Source organism: Photinus pyralis, unplaced genomic scaffold (assembly GCF_008802855.1).
Source record: "Photinus pyralis isolate 1611_PpyrPB1 unplaced genomic scaffold, Ppyr1.3 Ppyr1.4_LG8, whole genome shotgun sequence".
In the NCBI taxonomy this organism is placed as follows: domain Eukaryota; kingdom Metazoa; phylum Arthropoda; class Insecta; order Coleoptera; family Lampyridae; genus Photinus; species Photinus pyralis.
The window spans coordinates 22,044,544-22,059,970 of record NW_022170819.1 but is presented as its reverse complement, the minus strand read 5'-3'; the positions used below and the strand labels follow the sequence as shown (position 1 = coordinate 22,059,970).

Sequence of the window (15,427 nt, the reverse complement as noted above, 5' to 3'; positions counted from 1 at the left end):
CTAAAAGAGGACACAAAGTTCGACGAAATTGTACGGGCGACAGCGATTAACACATCAAAAATTGAAAGCAGAGAAATCCAGAGAAGCCAGCAAACCCATAGTGAGCCTGTTAATGCAGTGAAGGAGCAACGAACAAGGAAAGCGTACGGAGGCCGACAAAAAGTTAACCCGACATCGTCGAAAGAAACTACAAGATTTGACTTCACGGGAAAATGTTACAGATGCGGCCACGAAGGGCACCGTGCTTTTAGATGTTCCATGAAAGACAAAATTTGTGTTAAGTGTAAGAAGGTAGGCCACATTGCCACCGTTTGTATGCAGGGGGGAAACATTAAAACAGTTCGACAAGTAACGCAATCCGAGGATAATGATGACATCGTTGAAGACGATCAATTTGAAATGTATACGATTGGAAATATTTTTCACATGCACGGCGTAAAAAGCGGAGGGAGTGGCAAGTTTATGGTGAACATCCAGGTGGAACAGAACAATTGTGAATTTGAACTGGACACGGGGGCAGCAGTTTCGACGATGTCTTACCGAAATTTTTTGAAGGTGTGTCCTGGGCTCTCGATCCGACACATCTTCTCGATTGAGGACTTACTCTGGTGAGATAATTGAGCCACTGGGCACATGTAATGTTACGATCAGTTTTGGAAACAAAGTAACCATTGGGCGCTTATTTATTGTGGGAGATGATGTTGACTCTATTTGCGGCCGACAGTGGATTAGGATCCTGGATCTTCACAAACGTCCGCTGAATGACTTAGAAATTCACGAGGTCACGGTCACGCAAGCAAATTCCGATGAATTGTTGAAGTCGTTTTTGAAGGAATTCGGCGATGTTTTCGATGATAAATTAGGTCGAATTCCAACGATGGAGAGCAATTTACAAATGCTAGAGAACACCGCGCCAAAATTTTGGAGAGCTCGACCAGTACCGTATGCCTTGAAAGATCGTGTGAACGCTGAAATTGATCGACTTGAGGCGATGGGCGTGATTGAAAAGGTTGTTCACAGTCAATGGGGAACACCTGTGGTTCCGATTGTAAAATCTGACGACTCCATTCGTTTGTGTGCGGATTAGAAGGTGACATTGAATCGATTTTTGAAGGATGACAAGTACCCCATTCCCAGGATCGAAGATATTTTTGCGAAAATGAGCGGGGGAAGATTTTTCTGTACACTTGATGTCAGTCGCGCGTATCTACACATGCCTGTTGACGAACATAGCGCAATGTTGCAAGCATAAGTACTGAAAAAGGGGTTTACAAGGTCAATAGATTAATGTTCGGAGTAAAGACTGCACCCAATATCTGGCAGCGCTTTATGGATCAACTACTGCACGAATTGGATGGGGTAGCCTGTTTCTTTGATGATATAATCGTGCAAGGATCAACGATCGAAGAAACTATGCAAAGATTAAGAAACGTACTGAAGAAACTGCGAGACAACGATTTGCACTTGAAGAAGGAAAAGTGCCAATTCTTCAAGTCGAACGTGAAGTATTTGGGCCATCGAATTGATTCGAGGGGCCTGCATCCTCTGGATGATAAGACCACTGCGATACGCAATGCTACAACACCTACAAACGTCGAGGAACTGCGTACATTTTTGGGCTTGATAAATTATTATCACCGTTTTATACCCGATCTGGCTACGAAGATAAAACCGTTGAACAGTCTCCTGGGAAAGGAGGTTAAATTTATCTGGTCAGATAAATGCAAAAAGGCGTTTGATATAATAAAAAAAGAATTGACCAGCGACCGGGTTTTGATGCACTATGACCCGAAATTGCCATTGATCGTGGAAAATGATGCATCATCTGTTGGTCTCGGTGCCGTGTTATCACATAAGATGTCCAATGGGATGGAAAGACCAATCGCCTTTGCATCCCGAACATTGTCGAAAAGCGAACAAAATTATAGCCAAATAGATAAGGAAGCAACCGCAATTTTTTGGGGCATTAACAAATTTTTCCAATATTGCTACGGCCGGAAATTTGTATTGCGCACGGACCATAAGCCGCTAGTGACGATCTTTAACCCCGACAAGGCACTACCAACGCTTTCAGCAATGCGAATGCTGAATTACGCAATATACTTGTCAGGATTCAATTATACAATAGAGTATCGGAGCACGCACGAAAATTTAAATGCAGATTATTTTTCACGTTTCCCAGAACCAACAAAGATTGCTGAAGACGAAACAAGCATATTTTAAACGAAGCAGATAGAGTACATGCCAGTAACACGAGAACAAATTCGACGAGAAACTATTAAAGATGAAGTATTGCGTAAAGTTTGCCACGAACTGGAGAGTAGTTCATCGAACCCGAACGAAACACAAACGAAGTATAACATGCACGATGGATGCATTTTCTATGGTATGCGCGTTGTCATCCCAAAATCACTGCAACAAACAGTTTTGAACGAATTACACGATGCTCATTTGGGAATGACGAAGATGAAGGCTATGGCACGTAGTTACTGTTTTTGGAATGGTATTGATGCCGATATTGAAATGACGGTAAAGAAATGTCGAAGTTGCTGTTTGGTTCAGAAGGAAGCCGCCAAAGTTCCAGTGCATTCGTGGGAGTTTCCATCGTTCCCATTTCAACGAATTCATATAGACTATGCTGGGCCATTCATGAACACGAACTTTCTATTGATCGTCGACGCTTACAGTAAGTGGCCGGAGATTTTTCCTACGAGGAATACTGACACGAAAACTACGATTCGAATTTTGAGAAGGACGTTTGCTAGGTTTGGTATTCCAGTTACGATGGTTAGCGACAATGGCCCACAATTTCGATCAAACGAGATGGACACATTTACGAAACAAAATGGTATTCGCCACAAATTCACGGCGCCATACCATCCAGCAAGTAATGGGCAGGCTGAACGTTATGTGCAAATGCTGAAGAAGGGTTTGCGTTGCATGGCAGATGAGCCTGGTGATTTGGATTTGAAGTTGGATCGCCTGCTGATACAATATCGAAAGGCACCGAACAGTACAACAGGTCAAAGTCCAGCTGAACTCATGTTTGGGCGACAAATCCGAACCAAATTGGATCTCATGAAACGAGATCTGACCACTGAGATGAATGAAAATTCGTCGAATGAACCAGTATCACGAGAATTTGTATCAGGTGACAAAGTACAGATTCGCTCATACCGAAACTTACGAGTTAAATGGGAATTTGGGACTGTATTCGCACGATGTGGCCTTACACATTATGATGTAGAAGTGGATGGCAGACATGGAAAGTGTCACGTAAACCAGATGCGACGAACGCTTTGTGAAGGAGGAGATGATATCCATGCAGATCATTCAGATTCGGCCTTAGAAGCCGCACCAAGTACATCGCAACCACATCCAACCATTATGTCGAAATCAGCCGAGACAAGAGCAGCGTGTTTTTCTACCGATTCTTCGGTGATTGACTCAACTTCACCCATGAGATTACCGGTTGGTAAATCAACACCTTCTAGGCAATCAAATACTTGGCAACAATCGCCGCAGCAACAGCAACTGAAACTGACCAAGAACCGACGTTGGTACAACCAGATTCAGCCGATATTCTTCGTAGATCAGGCCGATTGCGTTTACCGCCAAACCGCTTGAATTTATAGTTGTAATTAAGGAGGGAGGATTGTTATGTCTCTGAATTAATGATACGTATAATGCATAGTTGGCATCGCTCTAATTTTTCGAGATGTAATTATTTTTATTACGAATTGAATAGAACGAAAAAGTAACAACTTGCAACTTATTTCATTAGACGTGAATATATAAAAAACGCCGTCATATCCAACAGCTTTACTTAATAGTATTTAGCACAGTGACTTCATCAACCGCCCTAAAAGTAAATTCTGTGCAATTTTCCGTACACCTGTTATTATTGTAAAATAGCAATAAATCCTTATCAGGTTGTAATGAAGCAGTGGACTGCAGAAAGTGATTATTCAAAGCTTCCACATCAGTAAAATGATCCGGCAAGATGACATTATTATTGGACCTAATATTTTCTGATTTCTTGGCAACTTTTGTTTTTCAAATGCAATGCCTATGTTTTTTACGATATTTGAAAATACACAAAACGGCAATCAATTTTCTATACGACAACATAAAATATGCATATGGTTGATATACAAAAAATGGAGAAATCTGTGATTCAATGTATTTAGAAAATTTATGAAATCTAGCATGCCGTGTGCCATATCTAGGTATATGTTATATCAATATCACACAGAAGAGACCTACAATAACTTGCTCAAAGTTTCGTTTTGACTTTTGGGCGATACGATCTCCCCGTGTAAGTGCATTCTGACCGCTCACGGCATGCATTTCATATATTTTCTAAATACTGAATAGCGAATTTCTCTATTTTTTTTGTATATCAACTACCTATATGCACATTTTATGCTGTCGTACAGAAAAAATGGATTGCTCTTTTCAAATACCGTAAAAAACATACATAGGCACTGCACTTGAAAAACAAAAGTCCAGTTAAACCGGAAGTAATGCCGGAAGTTTGAATGTGCGATCAGATAGGTTGTAATGTTACATATAAAATTATATTTAGCAAATTTTTCGTATCTCGCCAAATAAAAGAAATATTGAGGGGACCCTCTTATCTCAAACGCACTGTATATCTCTACTCGATGACTAAAAAAGATGCAGTTCAAGTCCCGATTGAAGCTTGCAGAAAATAAATCAATTACATTCCAGTATTCAAAATCACAAAGTCTTGGAAACAGTTATTATCAATATCATCTATACCTACCTACATTGCGTAATATAACGAGGGAAGAGTAGTTTGAAAGAAGCGGTAGGTACTTACGGCATATCCATCCAGATGGACAACACACGTCAGTTTCTTGATACAAAGGTGCGCACTTTCTCATAATTTCATACTGGAAGAATAACAAATCGAGGCAGTATTGCCTTTCGCAATTTACTACACCCGCGCCACCTTCTCCTTTCCCACAATAACACTTCGTACATTTCTCGGTTGGATGGATAAATTTTTGACCTTCTAAAAACCGCTGCTTGGCTATCGTACACGTTTGAAACGGTGCTACAAAACTGGGATAAAATAGTTATCTACCAATTACCGTAAGCCCTTACGACAAACTTGAGATGTATAGCAGCACTCCCCCAGCTTTTCATCGAGGCGACAGCCTTCAGTAACGTTGAACATAATGCAGTCTGCATAGTAACAATTAAATGTCCCACTGAAATGGTGGTTAATAAGAAGGATTCAAACAAACGGCAGCATATACGTACGGGTGTCCAACCTCTTGCAAACCGCAACTACATCCCATGCACTGTTCCCATGTCAAGCTACTTTGGGCGGTTTCATCAGGTTTATAAAAGTTTCCATTGAAATAACAGACGTTGCTGTTGGCTGCAAGGTCAACGCACTTATATTCCACCGGGCAGTTACTTTCGTTGGAGCATTTCGGTTCGCATTTGAAACTTTCGTAGAGGAACGCGAGTTTTGTATGTGGACAATCACCCGGGCAACTACCTAAAACAATGATGCTGGATGATGCCAACAGTGATAATATACATCAGACATATGTAGCTCATATTCGTAATATCTTCAGTCCTAAGGTGTGGACGACCCTTAAGAGTAAAGAGTAGAAGGTTGAACGCATGGCCTTGCTGGCGAACTCTATTTAGACTACAACGCAAAGCTGTTAGAATAATATCTCGACTACCTTACAGATCTGAATGTCAACAAGCATTCGTCAGGTTAAATATTTTAACCCTTCCCTGTCTTTTTGTACTGGCTTGTCTTTGTTATGCTAAACAAAATATTTCCCTGTATACGCTACAATCTGATGTACATACACATAATACTCGTTTTAAGGACAATATATGTGTTCCTTTCTGTCGCTTGTCAAAAACTCAAAACGGATCTGAATTCTGGGCCAAACAATTTTATAACCACATTCCGGATACAATTAAAATACTCCTAGAGACTTCAAAAATAAAATTAAAAGGTTCCTCAATGATAAAGCGTTCACTCGTATGAAGGGTTCCTAAAGTGTGATCTTGTTTGTTCTCGTTAACTTATAATGTTAATCGTATATAGTTTCTATCTAGTTAATTTATGTAAATTCTATTGTTGATGTTGACGAATGTACATGCACATGTGTATAAAACATGAATAAATATTATTATTATTATTATTATTATATACTCTTATTAGGCCATGGTTGAACGTATCAACTTCACTCTGCATGACATTGGCGACAACTAGGATGCAAAGTTGACGCCACTCAGAGTAATCAAGAGGAATAAATAAGAACTAAGGGACACTATGTCCTTTGATTTGAATCATGAGCACGATGAACCACCATTGGGAGGGCTCGAGCTAAACAGGTTAATTTTTTCACAAAGGAGGTGTCTCATAATGAGTTGCGAATGATCCGTCACTCAATAAATAAAGATATGGGCCGACAAATCTGATAAATAATGACAATGACCCATGTGCCTATAATTGCATTATTAACCCCTAACCCTAAAATACCTCAAATAAATCACATTTAATGCCAGAAAGTCCAACACATTGAAAACGACTTACCGTAAACAGTTCTAGCGAAGAAGACTAAAAGAAAAGCACTCGCGAAAGTCATCGTTACGTCGAATAAGAGCAACACTTCCCTTGTTGGTCGCTGACGCCGTATAAATGTTACTATTTGCACATAATGTATGGCGGTTTATTATATGACAAATAAGGTGTCGAGCTTTTTTATTGCCTACCTATGTAATTTCTAAAGTTGATTTGCAAACAGATAGCGATTACGTAAATAACCGCGACGAAATTTACGTCTAGGTTTTTCCAAACTATGCCATTACCATCATACCTTTTCTAAGACCAGAACTGTGTTATTTCCATAGCTGCGACTACTAGGTAATTATTAATTAATTTAAGTAAATGTTTTGCAGAGATTCAACTTTACAAGTGATTGTGCTGTAACCTTGGGTTTATTTAAGGAGTAAAAATTATCAGTACATATTTACCATGGTATAATAAAAAAATCAAAAGTATTTACCAAGGAGGATATGAGGAAATCCATTCTGAGCACACGTTTACCGCAAGGGAGCTGATTAATCCCCATGTACAATATTCTTTCTTGAATTTTGAGTGAGATAGCCTAAGCATATTGTATTGGCCTGGTTGTCGCGTATTACACCGACACGACGCGACCCGCCATGACACATCGCCGTCCTATAAACTGTAGTGCATAAATAAGCACATTGTGCAAGCAGTACTGACCCCAATAATGGTAGTGGGTTGCACAGATTGTAGAAGGTGCAGTCGGTAATTATTGGTCTAACAGCGACAATGTAAACACCTAGTTATAAGAAGTAATAGCAATAAATAATTAGTAATTCTTAATAAATCCAACTCCCTCACAACGAGGACATTACATGGCGACCGTGACAATGAATCAACAGTTAGTGTACTGACAAGTTAAAAATGGGAAAATCTAGCAGTAAGGAAGCGACGACAACCCAAGATCTCAACGAAAACGGGGTGGTAAACTCAAACTTCATTGTGCAAGAATCAGAAATAAGAATGTCCAGCGATATGAAGATCATGTTTTACATCATATTTGCGATTCTGGTTTTGGAGTTCGGGTTCAAAGTGGTGAAGATGTATACGCGACACGTGAAAAACAGGGCGATACGAAGAGTGGCAGCGAACGCACAAGTGTAACCATTAGCTGTTCGAAAGGACCAAAAGACGTGCTATCTGAAATAAAAGGTATAGTAATACATTTTTTTCTCTCCCCCACTTATTAATATTGTTGGCCTATTAAGTAATTATTTTAAGGTTTATGAGTAGGTATAGCTCTATGGGTATGCAGAAAATTTAATAAAATTGTTTAATGAGTTTGTACAGCTTGTAAATTCTTATTGGCTTAGATTCACCCCGGAACATAAAGCATGGATCCAAAAAGCGTTTGATCAACTTAGGGATCGAACAATACAAGCATTTGCTAAGTTAGACTTTAATTATTTAGTGCCACTGGTTCCTACTGAGAGGATAAACAAATCAGTGACACAAATTATCGACATTGACCTTGACGGAAATAACGAAACTGACGAACTACCACTGAATAACGTAACACTGGAAGACACAATGCCTCTGTCACTAACCGAATTCTTTACTCTCGCTGACAAATTGCTACCAAAATCCTTTAATGGTGACGCGCCGGAATTAGTTTCATTCGTAGATGCGTTAGAACTTTTAAAAGCAAATTCGGAAGGTCACAATGAAAATGCATTGAAATTTGTAAAAACTAGATTAACGGGAAAAGCAAGGTTGGCGGTAACAGCTGATGTTGCAGATTTAGACGGAGTAATTACAGTTTTGAAAAAACGTTGCCAATGCGAGAAATCTCATGTAGTTGAAGCAAAACTTGCAAATATAAAACAAAACGGGAAAGACGCTACGGCATTCACAAATCAGGTTAACGATCTTGCGGCAAATTTGCTTTCCATGTATATTTCCGAAGGAGTACGTGCAGATACTGCCGAAAATTTTGTTAAAAACAGAGCGACCAACTCTCCTCACAACGAGACATTACAAAACTGTCACTGTGCAAGCACAGCACAGCATGATACACAGCATAACAGGCGCAAGTTATTTCCGTCGACGTGTTGGTGGTGTGTAAACGTGGTTTTATGAATTCAAATTATTTTTGCAAATAGAAGATGGATAGTAGCTCTGAGAAGAAGTATCGTTTCGGGGTATTAGCAAAGAAGAACGAAGAAGATGGAAAGTCACGGAGAAAACACTGTATATTCAATCCTATTGGAGAATTTCATCAACCTATTTTCCGGACTACAAAAAGAATGAATGCAAAATTTTCCCGGTATCGCCTTTCGAATGAGTATGAAATTTTTGTGAATTAATAATTTATTGGGAAAGTGAATTTCGCCGTTGGTTATGTTATGGTAATTGTTGTCGACACACGAAGTGAGCTGACCATGAAAAGCACAAACAACGGATTTAGGTTTAATCGTTTGTGCTTCGTTTGTGCTCGTTTGTGCCGTATAAAGTAAGTCAGCAAAACCAACCATTCAAAAATTATGGACAATTCAAAATGGTCAGCTGACTTCACGCGCGAAATTAAAGCACAAACGACGGGTTTAATTGCAATCGTTTGTGCTTCGTTTGTGCTCGTTTGTGCCGCATAAAGTAAGTCAGCAAAACCAACCATACAAAAATTATGGGCAATTCAAAATGGTCAGCTGACTTCAGGCACGAAATTAAAGCACAAACGACGGGTTTAATTGCAATCGTTTGTGCTTCGTTTGAGCTCGTTTGTGCCGCATAAAGTAAGTCAGCAAAACTAACCATACAAAAATTATGGGCAATTCAAAATGGTCAGCTGACTTCACGCACGAAATTAAAGCACAAACGACGGGTTTAATTGCAATCGTCTTTGTCTGCTTCGTTTGTGCTCGTTTTGCCGCATAAAGTAAGTCAGCAAAAACAACCCATACAAAATTATGGGAAATTCATAATGGTCAGCTGATCTCACGCAACGAAATTAGAAGCACAAACGACGGGTTTAATTGCAATCGTTTGTGCTTCGTTTGTGCTCGTTTGTGCCGTATAACAAAAGTCAGCAAAACCAACCATACAAAATTATGGGCAATTCAAAATGGTCAGCTGACTTCACGCACGAAATTAAAGCACAAACGACGGGTTTAATTGCAATCGTTTGTGCTTCGTTTGTGCTCGTTTGTGCCGTATAACAAAAGTCAGCAAAACCAACCTTACAAAAATTATGGGCAATTCAAAATGGTCAGCTGACTTCACGCACGAAATTAAAGCACAAACGACGGGTTTAATTGCAATCGTTTGTGCTTCGTTTGTGCTCGTTTGTTCCGTATAACAAAAGTCAGCAAAACCAACCATACACACAATTTTTTAACAATTGTGTCCTTAATCTTGAGTATTTTAATTAAATTTCAATGTGTATATCTGTCAGTTTGAGTAACCATCCATCTTCAATAAATACTCCACCTTCCACTGTCAACATTGTTGCATTATTAAGGATAATAATAAAAAAATAATAATAATAATTTATTTCCAACAGCAAAGCCTATTACAGGAAATTTCAAAGGATAAACAAAATGAAAATACAAACTTATAATCCTCAGCCTCCTCAGCTTTATAGTTTTTTATTGTTGTCCGTGGTGTACGGGTACTTTGGACATTAAGGATGGACGCTATTGATTTTCTTAAAGCTGGTTCAACAGGAACAACAGTTATCGCACTTCGAGTGAAGCGGAAACAGGAAAAACTGCGGGTTCAACATAATAGAAATCAACATACTTCATTCCCTAGGTTATACTTATATCGAGTTCGGACTTTCGCTAGATTATTCCCTATGCCTCTTAGAAGTGTAATAATTCAATATTAGAACAAAATGTACCCAAAATTATTCTTTACACATGAATTTGGAGTTGTAAAAGCTTTCAAACGCATTATCTTGGTGCTGAAAGAGTACATCACGTGCACATTTGATAACCGCATGTGTGTGATTCAAAGATGTTAAATTATTTTTCTGATGCCACATGGATTTTGATCAAAACATGTCAAAATCGTTATTCTTGCACTGAGATCGATGGGAAAAAGCCCAACAGCATGATGTATCATCTCAATGACCAACACATGAATTTGATGCATGTTTGGCGACCACATGGACTTTGATCAAAATATGTGAAAATGGTTATTCTTATTCATGTACCAAGATCATTGGAAACAAAATTAATAGCATTATCTCAATGCCCAACACATGAATTTGATGCAAAAATTCTGAAATTTAACTTTTATTTTTGCAATTCGATTCTAGTTGACTCGTCGATTCTAGTTGACGCCAGCTTTTACAGTTTTTCTTCTCACCACTAAACTTGCATGGTATTCGTTCAGAAGTTTTGAAATAAGTAGTGCGATAACGTTCATTCTTATATTTCAATATTATTAGATCGGTAATTATTTTCTTAATACTGTTATTGTGATCATCATAATCACGCTACCTCGTTTTATTATACGTAATATAATATGATAACATTTATTTAATAATGAAGATTTTAAAATCAATTAACGTGTATATCTTGTAGGTATGTATATCTACTACACAAAAAAAAATAACCTGAGAGTCGGAAACGTTTCGTTAGGGTCCCTATACTCTATTCGAATTAATTTTTTTTTCAAATGTTTGTAATAGTGCTTCCGCCTTCTAGTTTTGTATAATTTAATAGCCCTTGAACAAATTTGAAAATAAAAAAGTAATTGAATATAACTTCAACAATGCATTCTAATTAATAACCGCTGTTTAATATACAATAAGGCGGACCTTTAAAAACTTTTTTTTTATTAAAGAGATCAAAAAAATAAAAAATACTGTTTCTTTAAATATCAAATGGCTGATTTTTAAAGTAACCCACCAGGCCAACAACCCCCTTATGCACAACCCATACTGACCTAAGAATCTGACAAAACAATACTCAATTTCTGATCGTCTTTGGAAAGGTTATTACACATCTTGGAAAACGTACAATGCCTGAGTATTATTTTTTTTAACTAAGAAAGATATCAAATGAACTGATAAATGTGGTTGCTGTAAAGGCTACGGAGAATCCTAATAACGTTTTTTTAAATAATTTTAATTGTTTGTTCCACACTCTAAGCTATTTTGAAAAATAAAGAAACGTGTAAACAAATACAGAAAACGAGGTCCTGGGTATGACTAGGTATAGTATGTGCAAAACCAAATTTGGAAACTGGCGCTACATTTGCTTCTATTCCAAGTGGCTATGTATCAAATTTCATTTAAATACCTCCATAAATAAGAAAGTTTGCAATTCGGTTTGTAAATGGTCGAGATGCGCAAAGGGCACTGTGAATGCTGATCGATTAGGCTCAACTTTTGGAATTGCGTTTTATATGGCTAAATCCATGCGCATAATTACTGAATTTCATGCAATTCGGTTCGTAAAACTTAAGACCTTCTGCAGGGGCACCTCTAAAAAGCATTATGCGGGTCACTCTGTAATTGGGCGTAAGCCTGTTGAGGGCCTAGAACAAGAGGGACAATAAATAAAATAAATAAATAAATAAAATAACTAACGGAGATGTCAAAAGGGTCTTCTTTATTTTTTTTTACCTACATTGACAATTCACGAACTCCGATTCTACAAATTTGTTATTGAGGAAATCGAAAGTGTACTTTTGTACTTTTTGTAAGCGCCACCTTAAGTCGGAAATCGTTAACATCTCTTCTTTATAAAGTTTTCCATATTTTTTTGAATTTATTTCCTTATTATAGGAGTGTAGTGTAGGTAATAAGAAATCAAACTTGGCGTTATGATTATATTTTCTAAAGCTACCGATTTCGGCCTATGGCCATCATCAGGGTGTGGTAAAATGTTTTATAGATTTATAATATAAGTACCGTCAAATAGTTAAAGCTAATAAGTTGAAACAATAGTGGTAAAATTTTGGCATATCTAATGTAGTAAAAGTCTGAAATGAAAAGATTAAGATATATGACTAGCAGTAAATTGTGACTATATATTAAATAAGTTTAAAAATTTAAACAATTTTAGCAGTATTGTTTCAACTTATTAACTTTAACTATTTGACGGTACGTATATTATAAATCTCTATCAGAATCGTAATAATTAGAACATTTTAGCACAGCCTTTGGAAAATATAAGCATAACCCCAAATAGGACTTCTTATTACCTACACTCCTATAAATCGTTAACACTATTTAATGGAAAAGGAAAATATTGTTTTGTTTTGTAAAATATTAGCATTACATGATATGTGTAAATTTGAATGTATTTCTTCATAAAACTTTACATACAGTTACATATTATGTACAATTACTTAGATACGTTAAATAAGTAAGTCTTTACACTATGGTTAAATCTACAGCTGTTTGAATTCGTGCATCTTATGTTAGGTGTTCTGCAATTTTGTGCATGCATTATATCTATAATTGTGTAGGTATTACTGGTTCTCTTAAAGACTTATTATATCGGACATACCGGCAAAAACTAAACTCAAACAATTGAACCTGAAGCCCCCGTTTGCGCTTTGATTTTCGTCCGTGAAGTCAGCTGACCATTTTGAATTGCCCATAATTTTTGTATAGTTGGTTTTGCTGACTTTTGTTATACGGCACAAACGAGCACAAACGAAGCACAAACGATTGCAATTAAACCCCTCGTTTGTGCTTTAATTTCGTGCGTGAAGTCAGCTGACCATTTTGAATTGCCCATAATTTTTGTATGGTTGGTTTTGCTGACTTTTGTTATACGGCACAAACGAGCAAAAACGAAGCACAACGATTGCAATTGAACCCGTCGTTTGTGCTTTAATTTCGTGCGTGAAGTCAGCTGACCATTTTGAATTGCCCATAATTTTTGAAGGGTTGGTTTTGCTGACTTTTGTTATACGGTACAAACGAGCACAAACGAAGCACAAACGATTGCGATTAAACCCGTCGTTTGTGCTTTAATTTCGTGCGTGAAGTCAGCTGACCATTTTGAATTGTCCATAATTTTTGAATGGTTGGTTTTGCTGACTTACTTTATACGGCACAAACGAGCACAAACGAAGCACAAACGATTGCAATTAAACCCGTCGATTGTGCTTTAATTTCGTGCGTGAAGTCAGCTGACCATTTTGAATTGCCCATAATTTTTGTATGGTTGGTTTTGCTGACTTTTGTTATACGGTACAAACGAGCACAAACGAAGCACAAACGATTGCAATTAAACCCGTCGTTTGTGCTTTAATTTCGTGCGTGAAGTCAGCTGACCATTTTGAATTGTCCATAATTTTTGTATGGTTGGTTTTGCTGACTTTTGTTATACGGCACAAACGAGCACAAACGAAGCACAAACTATTGCAATTAAACCCGTCGTTTGTGCTTTAATTTCGTGCGTGAAGTCAGCTGACCATTTTTTTTGTCCATAATTTTTGAATGGTTGGTTTTGCTGACTTACTTTATACGGCAACAAACGAGCACAAACGAAGCACAAACGATTGCAATTAAACCCGTCGTTTGTGCTTTAATTTCATGCGTGAAGTCAGCTGACCATTTTGAATTGCCTGCCCATAATTTTTGTATGGTTGGTTTTGCTGACTTACTTTATACGGCACAAACGAGCACAAACGAAGCACAAACGATTGCAATTAAACCCGTCGTTTGTGCTTTAATTTCGTGCGTGAAGTCAGCTGACATTTTGAATTGCCCATAATTTTTGTATGGTTGGTTTTGCTGACTTACTTTATGCGGCACAAACGAGCACAAATGAAGCACAAACGATTGCAATTAAACCCGTCGTTTGTGCTTTAATTTCGTGCGTGAAGTCAGCTGACCATTTTTAATTGCCCATAATTTTTGTATGGTTGGTTTTGCTGACTTTTGTTATACGGCACAAACGAAGCACAAACGATTGCAATTAAACCCGTCGTTTGTGCTTTAATTTCGTGCGTGAATTCAGCTGACCATTTTGAATTGTCCATAATTTTTGAATGGTTGGTTTTGCTGACTTACTTTATACGGCACAAACGAGCACAAACGAAGCACAAACGATTAAACCTAAATCCGTTGTTTGTGCTTTTCATGGTCAGCTCACTTCACGGACCCCCAAGTGTCAACCGTTAGAATTGCTCATGGGAGACAAAATTACTTTCTTGGTCCCCACTTGTAACAGTTTAGTTTATTTATATTCAAATTTCAAAATTACCGCTTGCTACGTTAGGCAGGATATAGGTGAGATGGCGTCACTTGTACGCGTGCTTCTTTCCTCGCGCAGAATCGCGTAATTTTTTCACTTCATTTCCGTTTTAAAAGCCAACGAGGTTGTACTTGTAGAGCGTGGCATTGTGAATTCTTCTAAAACCAGTGGGTAATATTTGCCATCATTCACGTAAAATCTCTGGCAATTTTACCTGTTTAATGGCGTTGTCGAGTAGAGTAACTCAGAAGCCGTTTTCTCCGTTGTGAGGCTATATCTGGTGGAAGTTCATCGCCCTACCTACATGTAAGTGAAATGGCGTTGGCTTTCTTTTACGTTATGTTATCTAAAATTATTTCAGATTCACAACCTCTTGGATAATTTCCATATTTCATTGATTTAAGTATTTTTCATTACCCTCCTGACGATTTCAGGTATGTTATTAAAAATCTCGTTAGGGAGTGTTACATCTTCATTACTTTTAGGGGTCCAGGTAGTAGACGAATTCTTGTACCGGTCAATCCAGGTAGTAGACGAATTCTTTTACCGGTCAATCCAGGTAGTAGACGAATTCTTGTACCGGTCAATCCAGGTAGTAGATGACTTCTTGTATGTAAATGAATTTGCATCT

The 15,427-nt window shown here is 37.8% G+C and overlaps 3 protein-coding genes across 3 annotated transcripts; 2 read left to right on the top strand and 1 right to left on the bottom strand.

The window, feature by feature from the left end:
• Window positions 1-258: 258 nt before the first annotated feature.
• On the top strand, window positions 259-1,252 carry LOC116179459 (uncharacterized protein K02A2.6-like). Its single transcript, XM_031499251.1, has 3 exons — window positions 259-608; window positions 652-1,048; window positions 1,115-1,252. Exons 1-3 carry the CDS (start codon window positions 259-261, stop codon window positions 1,250-1,252), a joined length of 885 nt encoding a protein of 294 aa, XP_031355111.1.
• A 989-nt stretch (window positions 1,253-2,241) lies between these two features.
• LOC116179457 (uncharacterized protein K02A2.6-like) lies at window positions 2,242-3,627 on the top strand. The gene has a single exon (XM_031499250.1). The coding sequence runs from the start codon at window positions 2,242-2,244 to the stop codon at window positions 3,625-3,627; it is 1,386 nt and encodes a 461-aa protein (XP_031355110.1).
• Window positions 3,628-4,760: 1,133 nt separating this feature from the next.
• LOC116179692 lies at window positions 4,761-6,752 on the bottom strand. Its single transcript, XM_031499509.1, has 4 exons — window positions 6,599-6,752; window positions 5,293-5,536; window positions 5,134-5,240; window positions 4,761-5,083 (listed from the first exon to the last, which is right to left on the bottom strand). The coding sequence occupies exons 1-4, from the start codon at window positions 6,648-6,650 to the stop codon at window positions 4,776-4,778; spliced, it is 711 nt and encodes a 236-aa protein (XP_031355369.1). The 5' UTR covers window positions 6,651-6,752; the 3' UTR covers window positions 4,761-4,775.
• Window positions 6,753-15,427: the final 8,675 nt, after the last annotated feature.

Coding starts and splice junctions, on each gene's coding strand:
- LOC116179692 (XM_031499509.1), bottom strand. CDS start 6,650: ATGACTTTCGCGAGTGCTTTTCTTTTAGTCTTCTTCGCTAGAACTGTT. Junction 5,537..6,598: donor CTTCGCTAGAACTGTTTACG/GTAAGTCGTTTT, acceptor TCATTGTTTTAG/GTAGTTGCCCGGGTGATTGT. Junction 5,241..5,292: donor TTGCAAGAGGTTGGACACCC/GTACGTATATGC, acceptor CCACCATTTCAG/TGGGACATTTAATTGTTACT.
- LOC116179457 (XM_031499250.1), top strand. CDS start 2,242: ATGCCAGTAACACGAGAACAAATTCGACGAGAAACTATTAAAGATGAA.
- LOC116179459 (XM_031499251.1), top strand. CDS start 259: ATGAAAGACAAAATTTGTGTTAAGTGTAAGAAGGTAGGCCACATTGCC. Junction 609..651: donor TCGATTGAGGACTTACTCTG/GTGAGATAATTG, acceptor TGTTACGATCAG/TTTTGGAAACAAAGTAACCA. Junction 1,049..1,114: donor GAACACCTGTGGTTCCGATT/GTAAAATCTGAC, acceptor CGATTTTTGAAG/GATGACAAGTACCCCATTCC.